The sequence below is a fragment of the Aulonocara stuartgranti genome (genome assembly GCF_965226115.1).
Source record: "Aulonocara stuartgranti genome assembly, chromosome: 16".
Lineage (NCBI taxonomy): Eukaryota > Metazoa > Chordata > Actinopteri > Cichliformes > Cichlidae > Aulonocara > Aulonocara stuartgranti.
The window spans coordinates 9,518,107-9,527,304 of record NC_138952.1 but is presented as its reverse complement, the minus strand read 5'-3'; the positions used below and the strand labels follow the sequence as shown (position 1 = coordinate 9,527,304).

At 39.3% G+C, this 9,198-nt stretch overlaps 1 protein-coding gene across 2 annotated transcripts; it reads right to left on the bottom strand.

Moving 5' to 3' along the window:
• Positions 1-1,556: 1,556 nt before the first annotated feature.
• LOC309690906 (ileal sodium/bile acid cotransporter-like) lies at positions 1,557-8,848 on the bottom strand. 2 transcript variants are annotated; one of them, XM_082508359.1, is made up of 7 exons: positions 8,316-8,848; positions 7,574-8,068; positions 6,999-7,117; positions 6,766-6,854; positions 6,389-6,564; positions 6,144-6,301; positions 1,557-2,737 (listed from the first exon to the last, which is right to left on the bottom strand). In XM_082508359.1, exons 2-7 carry the CDS (start codon positions 7,969-7,971, stop codon positions 2,550-2,552), a joined length of 1,128 nt encoding a protein of 375 aa, XP_082364485.1. In that variant the 5' UTR covers positions 7,972-8,068; positions 8,316-8,848; the 3' UTR covers positions 1,557-2,549. The 2 variants fall into 2 exon arrangements, with proteins under 2 accessions (XP_082364485.1, XP_082364484.1); XM_082508358.1 differs by having other exon boundaries at positions 7,574-8,848.
• Positions 8,849-9,198: the final 350 nt, after the last annotated feature.

The window sequence follows — 9,198 nt, the reverse complement described above, 5'->3', positions numbered from 1 at the left end:
GTACCAAAATAAAAACAGTTCATTGGGTGGAAACTAGATAAAGCTAACTTTAGCTAATAATCAGTCTCTACTGATCTAGCCGACATTATCTGATGTTTTTGACACTATTTAGAGAGCAAATACACAGTCAAAGGATTTAATAATGCACCACGAATAAATTCTCTGGTGTAGTTTGTGTAGCAGGCAAATGACCACTGAATTTCCTAACTTAATCAGTGACAAAACAAACAGAAGGAGGACCAAAACAAGAAAAATAAGCACTGTATATTGTTGTAGTGACAACCCTGCAGATTACAAAAATAAAAAAATACACAATCAGTTATTAGTGTGCACCCTATCCTCACTGATCACTGTTGTAATATGCCTGTTCAGACACATAGAGGCACAACCTCCAGATGTAATTTTGTGGGTTGGCAGCCCACTCTTCAGTCAGAATTGCCTAAAGTTGCTGCTGAGTCAATGGAGGATTTGAATGCCATTCAAACAAATTCACGGGTTGCCTCCAGCATTGCAGCAGAATGATCCCAGTCCGGTTGCTCTGCTGTGGCATTCTTACAGATTTTAATTTCACAAAAACCTGTGGTGAATGTTTATAGGGTTTAGTGTGTTTGATAAAGGAGTGGAATTAGTTGGATAAAGACACTGTGACTTCTTCTCCAAAATTGTGTTTTGAGGACTACTCAGTCAGACATAAGCACGGAATCATTGTAAAGACAATTAGGCATACACTTAAGTCACAGCAATGACCCTGCTTTATCAGAGCAGTTTGCACTTTTGTTTGTGGACAGCTGTGCCTTTAATCTGCAGCATTGATTTGACCTCTTAATCAGGCCTCACTCACTAATAACAAGCCTACAACGGAAGTATCCAAAAATGAAATATATAGTTGACCAACAGGGGTGGCTGGGGAGAGGGAGGTCTGGGCCTCTTTGCTTAGGCTGCTGCCCCCGCGACCCGGCCCCGGACAAAGCGGATGAAGATGGATGGATGGATGGATGGATGGATAGTTGACCAACACAGAAACCCATGCAGGCCACTGTCTAGACAACTAGTTTTCATGTAAGTTGGGGGATGCCCTCATAAAATAACCTTCAACAAGGTAAAGGTGTCAGGTCCTCGAAAGTTAAGTTTAATTCAGGGACCTGTTAAACTTAACCTTTTGCCTTGTTGAAGGTTATTTTACGTGTCATCAACAATTCCCTGAATTTGACTGATAATCCTAATCTCTGATGGCTACATCATTACCAATATTATGTTTGTAGATGCTAAGCCTATGCTTGAAGCAACTGAGGTGTTAGATGGCAGGGGTGACACAGTGCCACTGTTATGAATGAAACTTCACATAATCCAATAACTCCAGCCATACTTATCTTGTCCTTTATTGTTTTCCATGGGTTGCATTTGTTGTTCAACTTGGTGACTATTTACATAACATTATGATTGTGACCTTGAACCAAGACTACGTGCAGCTGTTCACATTTTACCACACTACGGTCAAAGACAAGCTTTAGTCTTTTTTTTTTTTTTAAATAAGACAAAGGACATTGGAACAACTGCACAAAAACAATAACATGCAAATAATCTTTATTTATAACTACACAACTGAGAACAGAAATGTATTCATTAAAAACTGTTTGTGTTCATCATTTAAAAAAATGTCCAAGTAAATGAAATTAAACTGTAATTGCTTCATTAAACAAAGTCCCTTTGCAGTACAGCAGACTCATACATTAAAGTGTGAATATGTTGATTTCAAAGTCTGATGCTTGAGTATGGACAGAAAAACTGATCACTGAAACCCCAGACTTTCAAAGACTGATTACATTCTTATTAACCATTTATGTATGACTATTAAATTATTATTTCAATCATTCACACTTGGCTTTTAGCTACTTCCTCACTCAACAACTAACCACAGGATTTACTGACCAATTTTAATAATAAAATAATAATTAATAATAAATAACCAAAATAGTAATAATAAAAATCTGTTTAACTACTACTGCTACTTTTATGGAGCTGTTACACAGTTAATTCATGCTAACAGCTTTACATTGACATGACTGGATCTCACATAGATTTCTCTTAAGCTGTAACTACATCATTATATCACATTTTGTTCTTTGTTGTCATCACTGTGTTCTTGTTGCTATTGAAATAACATTAATATGAAATAAATTATGGCTGTCACCTTACAAAAAACCCCAAACACCCTGTTTACAATCACTGAAGCACTGATTAAGACACATGTCTAACAATGTACAGGCAAAGTGGTTCTAAATATTTAGATATGAATAAAAGTAAATAACACATAATTCAGCAGTTGGTCCCCACCACGTTCCCACTTGAAGTTAGATACTGACTGTCCCAGGGAAGAAATTTGTGCAACCCTGTTCAGCTAAAACTTTTCCAAATGGTTTAGTGTGGTGCACATACAGCCTGCAGAGTGCAGTGTGTCTTCACAGTAGAGTCCAAATGCTGTGATCACTGATGCAGTTGTTATTGCTCATACCAACAGTCCAAAGTCTCTGGTTTTCGGAGCTGCAATATCACAGCGCAGTGCTTTTGTCAGTGCTTTTATCCTTCACATCCGTGTTGTTGCTCTCATCGCCCTCAAAGCCACCATTTTCCTGTGGGCAGTGCTTTTGCTCTTCTACATCAGCGTTCTGACCTTCCAAGTATGTAGCGTCACTGTTTGTAGATGAGCCGCCACAAAATCTTTTATAAAGCTGGAAGCCTGGACAGGAAACAAACCATAGATTCAGAACCAGTGAGCAAAGACCTTTGGACAAAACCTTTAAAAGTGGAATAAACAGGACTTCTATGCAAGATGCCATAACAAGAAAATTTGAAGCCTCCCATGTTTTCTTTTCTGTTCAGTTTCAAGTATAAGTGAGCATCTTCCATACACTGTAAACCAGTGGTTCTCAAATGTTTGGTGCACAGGACAGACAGAATTCAAAATTTCAAGGTATTCTGCAGAAGATGCCCTCTATGTCATTTTAGACAATGTGAACTATAACTTTCATTCATTCCCTCACTGCACATTTTCACACGAAAACCTATTTTAATGCAAGCCTATTCTCACGTCTGTGACATTAAGTAGCACCATCTTCTCAAACACACAGGAATTGCTAATTTAAGCAAATTCTGTCCTTTGAATGTGTTCCGAGATGCACTGGGGTATGGCATAAGTGGGACTGTGGAAGGTCCATTTCGTCACTGGTAAATGTGCAGGAGGTTTGTTTTAACCTGAAGTGAAAGGAATAAGTTAGGGATGAAAAAAAAAAACCAGCAAGCAAAAAATACCACAAAACAAAAGATCTCCTAGGTGACATAAAAACTCATGAAGATGTTGCACTTCTTAAAGTTTTTCATAGGTGTTAGAGCTTCAGTGCAGTAATGCTAAAGATGCATCCATTGGGTATCCTCGTTGGTCTTCATACAACAATTCTGATGGCTAAAGAACCAAATGGGACAGGCAAAAAAAAAAAAAAAAGTAATGCTAAAGATGTCTGCATGCATGGCGAGACACAGTAAGCAGACCCGAGAAAGCGGTGTTGAACAATACCTCTTATTGAGAGTGCATTGTTCCTGCTTCTTCTGGTTCAAATCCACCACTGTTTTACAAAAGCCAGTATTTCTCTCAGGAGAATGTTTAGTTAATTCCTGCCAACAAATGCCACAGTTGGGCTAATGACCATTAACATCTCTGATGTTAATTGCTACTGGATATTTCAGATATCAGTTGCCTAGGTAAACCTATAACATATATATTGTCCTCTCATGTCACTTAATCCTCTCAACGTCTATTTGAGCTGTTATTTTACACACTGTTGCAGGAAGTTGTGAAAAGTCATTGCCATTCAGGAGTCTCAGGTTGTAAAGCTGCTGCTAATTACTTCATGCGAGGAAGTTTCTAAAGACAGGTAGCTTTTGTAGTTGATTTTGGGGGTGCTTTTCTTCATCTTCTCCGCCATTCTCCAATGCTCTCCTCAATCACAGCTTTAAATGCGTCAGTCAATAATATAGTCAAATTCAATTTCTTACATTACTTTTTTTTCTGTTACAAAATGATGCTTGGTTTACACAAAGTCCCTGGCACACCTGGACACCTCTTGGGAAACACTTGAATTAACCTTGACTGGTGCCCTTGAATTCTAAGCAGCATCCCCCTTTATGTAATTTGCTTTCACAGTTAGACAATTCAATGGTCAAAGAAATAGTAATAAGACTGTGAGGTAAAGTCATCCATTTTCCCAATTTTCCCGAAAGAAACTGGTGGAAAAAATATTCAAACTATGTGCTGACATGGATATTACGATACTTTATAGTAGAGATGGACTGATCCGATATTACGTATCGGTATCCGTCCGATACTGACGTAAATCACTGGATCGGATATCGGAGAAAAATTTAAAAAATGTAATCCGATCCATTAAATATCACGAAAGCACCTCACAAAACTTGCCACACGGCGTAACTCGGCTCATAACCGTAGCACGTTGCAGCAGTGCTTGTCACGTGATAGAGCAGCTGTGTGTATTTGTAGCCTAGCTAGCAATCCGGCATTTCATCTCCAAGAAGTTATGAGAATGAGGAAACCAGGGTCTGAACAACAGCAGCACGTTTAAGCTTGATAAGCTGTTGTTGGAATTTATTTATGTTCTACACCAGGATCTTTTTCTATGCAGCCGGGGCAGATCTAGCAAAGTTTTGCCAGGGGGCCGATAGGGCATTAACAAGGAAAACGGGGCACAAAGACATACTTTTCTTTCTTATTCTCATTTAAAATATCTAGCTTTTAATAAATAATTATTTTAATCTGATGTAAAATGTATAGAAGTCCATTACTATATATAGCAACTATTAAGTCTAATATACCCCAGTAAGCTAGTACTTTTTTTTTTGGGAAGGTACAATCTGTGCAGTCTGCAATTCTGTTGAAGAAAGATGTTGAATCTATTTAATTATTTTTGGAAAATAATTTATTTCTGTGCATTTTTCATTTTCTTTTCACACTGCATCAAATTAAAGTTGATTACGTCGATTAAGCATCATGAGGTGGAGGGTGGGTGGTTCCCTATTTTATTTATTTATTTATTTATTTTTTGCTGGGAGTTTTAGAACCCTATTAGTTAGGTTGCTTACTCTTTAAAATACCAGAATAGGAAGGATAGAGTAGGTTTAAGTTTGTTAGATTGATCAGTTTTGCTGAACTATGAAATGTTTTGGGTGCAGTGTATTTTTTGCATGCAGGTATAACAGAATAGCTTTAGTGTTTGTTTTTTAACTTGAGTATGAACTTATACAAAAAGCAGCACGATATTAAAAAACAGTTTTTTTGTTTAAAAAACACACTATATCGGATTCATATCGGTATCGGCAGATATCCAAATTTATGATATCGGTATCGGACATAAAAAAGTGGTATCGTACCAACTCTACTTTATAGCTGACACAGGCAAACCACTGAAACAACATGAAGCACGCTGCAATTCTGTGACTGGTTAAACTTGGGTTAAACATTTAATCCTTATATGGCACAACACCTGGCTCAAACTGTTGACTCGACACAGCAAAAAAACATCACAATGGAGGAAAAGAAGGAAAATAAGGATTCACTGACCAAGAATTGAAAAAAGTCCAGTGATGCAGGAGAAAATGGCCAATGTATATGTCGTGTGTTTTAAGGTCTTACATCCCACAAAGATGAGCTCACTGGCATACAGCACCAAAGGTCTTGCTTTGCCCCAGGGAGTGAGAGCTCATTCCATCAGGGAATGGCAGCTCCTTTGGCCCTTTTTAAAGGGGTACCTGTAGCTGATATTTGTGTGGCAGCTAGTTGGGCATCACCGCTGCTGTCATAGGTGTCATGATACTTGATCTCTGACACAGATAAACCACCAGAGAAGCATGAAGCATGCTGCAACTCTATTACTGGTTAAACTTGGGTTAAATATTTAATTCTTATATGGCACAGCACCTGGCTCAATCTGTTGACTCAACACAGCAAAAAAACATCACAATGGACAAAAAGAAGGAAAATAAGGAAGCTGCATTCACTGACCAAGAACTAAAAAAAAGTCAAGCGATGCAGGAGAAAATGGCCAATGTATGTGTTGTTTGTTTTAAGGTCTTACATCCCACAAAGACGAGTGCTGACACGAGCTGGAAGATGCTGTAGATGAGGGGGAAGGCAAACATCTTTTCCAGCTCCTCTGGGGTGAAGGACAGCTGGACGATAGTGCTGCACAACTGGACATTCTGGAAACCTGTCTCCAGTGCAATGGTTCGACATCTGAACAAATAAAGGAACAATGACGAACCTCATCAATAAGTCAAACTTGAATGTAGCTGTGTCAGAAACATTTTGCTGTCACCTCACCTGTACCAGGGTTGACCCACAAAGCGAGCCAGGAAGAACCCAAGGCTCAATCCAATAAAGGGGTAGATGGTGCCAATTATCCACAGGGAGGGAGCAATGGTCCAGGACGACTGGTAGAGGACTCCTCCAATCACAGCTATAATAACAATGAGAACCAAGCCAACAATGGATCCAACCTGTGCCCAACATAAACACTCCATTAAAACCCAGTCCAGGTGATTTAACTGGTTCGGCACTGTAAAATGAAAATATCACATCCCCCCAGTATGATGGAAATGCTATTTCTAAAAAGGAACATGTCACACAGGCACAAGATGTTATAAGTGAAAACATTAAACCTGTAGAATTATATTCAATAAACTGTAGAGCATTCCTACCTTCAGGATCTTTTTTGCCATCTCAGGCCACCTGTGCTTTACGTACATTCCCACACCGATCGGGATGATAAGGGCTGCCAGTGTGATACCTGAGGATGCAAAAAAGTAGATTATAAAAAGGTTACCTTAGAGGCAGGAACAGCATTCACAGTTACATCCTGATAATACACATTATTGAGAGCACTTGTTTGAAATTATTTAAGGTGTTTCAGTTCTTTGAAAGCTTTCCTTACCGATACTGTCATACGGGATCTTGATGGTGTCACTGGATATCCATACGCTGGTGTAGATTAAAAGACAGAGAGGCATCATCCCCAAGGCCAGGAGAGAGGAGCAGGTTGTCATACTGAGACTGAGGAGCGAAGGATTTGGACACTGATGAGTTTCCTGCATTTGTCCCTAGCTGTGCTTATACACACTAACACAATCTGTTTTATTTAAATAGTGCATTAACATTGAATAAATGTAAATAAAACTCTAGACCAATAAAAACTTGTAATACATTAATTCTGTTGTTCTCCTGCCAGGTAGCTACACAACAAGAAAGTCTTCCTTAAAATAGCTTAAGAGTGTTCTGGGATCCAAAAAACATGAAAATATTCTATTTAGTTTACATACACAAGAGAAACAAAGTTATCATAGAGTAGACATAGTGGTCCTCTAAGAGCAGCACTTGGTGATAGTAGGGAAAAAAGAAGGTTCCTTTTTTAACAGGGAGAAACCACCAGCTGAAAAAGGCTCAGAGAAGTCTGCTCTTTAACATTAAGGGAAAAAGAAAAAATAGCAATGAACCTGCCCAAAGTCTCACCTGAGGTCCATGTCTCCATCCAACCAGTAGCAGATGATGTTGGAGTTTGAGCCACCTGGACAGCAGCCCATGATGATGATGACCACTGCCTGCACAGCCTGGACCCCAAAAGCCAGTGACAAGGCAAAAGCTGTGAAAGGCATAATGCCAAACTGGCAGAGGAAGCCAATGATAATGCCCCATGGCTTCTTAATGTGGCCCCACAGCTTTGCAGCCTCCACTCTGCAGCCCATGGCGAACATGACCATTGCGAGTACGATGGTGAGCACCGTGCTCACCACTACTCCCAGGATGGCATTGAAGTTACTGGGAGGAACAAGGCAGTCTGTGCCCGAGCAGGCTGTGGCAGCATTGTCACAGATAGCTGGCAGCATGGTGGTTGGCTTCAGCATGGACATTGTTGTGGCAGAAGAAGAATATCAGCAGATACTAAAACTTGCACACACTTTGGGGCTTCTTAGAGTCCTTGAGGTGAGACAAGTCCAGTTTCACCACCTGTCCAGGAAAGTGGATGTGACAAAGAGATGGAGTGAGCTTGGATCACTGCCCTTTATGCCCACGGTTTCAAAGCCAAATAAAATTGGGCGGAAAGATAAAAAAATAACCAATAGTCTATGTTTTATGGGGTCAGCATTCAAAACACATGCATATAAAAAAGAAAATCACAATGAAATATGAAATACCATTACACCATGGCTCCAGTTTTTACAGCCTTGTGGGTTTAAAGTTTTAATGAACTCACATGTCATCAAGCATCATCATGCAGGAAAAGTTTCAAAGAGGCAGCAGCCACAGAATACATGTCCTTTGCACAATTATATATGGCCGTCTTTGGTCTCTTAATCATTCTTTTAAACATGAGTAACCCAGAGCCCATAAAACAAAATAAAGGTGTGGTCCTTCGTTTATTGTAGGAGTTATGTTCTAAAAAATAACCTGAGATAGGTCAAATCCGCAAAGTAGTCAGCTTTTAAAAAAAAATAAAAAAATTATTATAGATGTTTTAAGCTGTAAAAACCCCTCACTACACACTTCATACACTTTTCTCAGACAGGCATGAACATTTTCACACTTTTCTCTCTTGTTTAAACACCCTCAAAGTTCAAACCTTTGTAGAAAAATAAGTCCAGTATTATAGAATGAAACCAAAGATCAAACCCTGTTTCAGGTGCAGAACGTGAATAGAGCGGCTGCCAGAGAATTCAACATCAATGAATCAAGTAGAGAAAGCAAGAAGAATGAGTTAAGTTTGACTTATCTGTTTTGTTTCGCTTAACGTGCCTTATAATCCGGTGTGCCTTATAATCCGGAAAATACGGTAACTTCTACCTTCCTTTAGCATGTCCGGAAGTCCAACCTTTTGTGCGATGGTTCCTTCCTCTGCCTTATGGGTGGTACCGCAGTTGCCTTTGATGGTTCAAAATGTTTCGTAGCCATTGTTGTGTTTGTTGGGGAGAAAACTTACAAACATACAGCACAGCACTGCAGAGTCACACTGTAGCGATCGAAAACGTATGTAAATTTGACAAGCTGAATGCATTCTGTTCTGTACAGGAGACTAGGCACGGAGGAAAAAGCTCGTCATTTCATGGTGACATAATCTTTAATTAACACCCCAAAGTCTG

Bases quoted from the DNA above. Each gene is read 5' to 3' on its own strand.
- LOC309690906 (XM_082508358.1), bottom strand. From the start codon at position 7,971: ATGTCCATGCTGAAGCCAACCACCATGCTGCCAGCTATCTGTGACAAT. The intron at 6,855-6,998 runs GTAAGGAAAGCT...TTGCATCCTCAG, and splicing joins GATCCCGTATGACAGTATCG to GTATCACACTGGCAGCCCTT. The intron at 6,302-6,388 runs GTGAGGTGACAG...TTATTTGTTCAG, and splicing joins GTGGGTCAACCCTGGTACAG to ATGTCGAACCATTGCACTGG.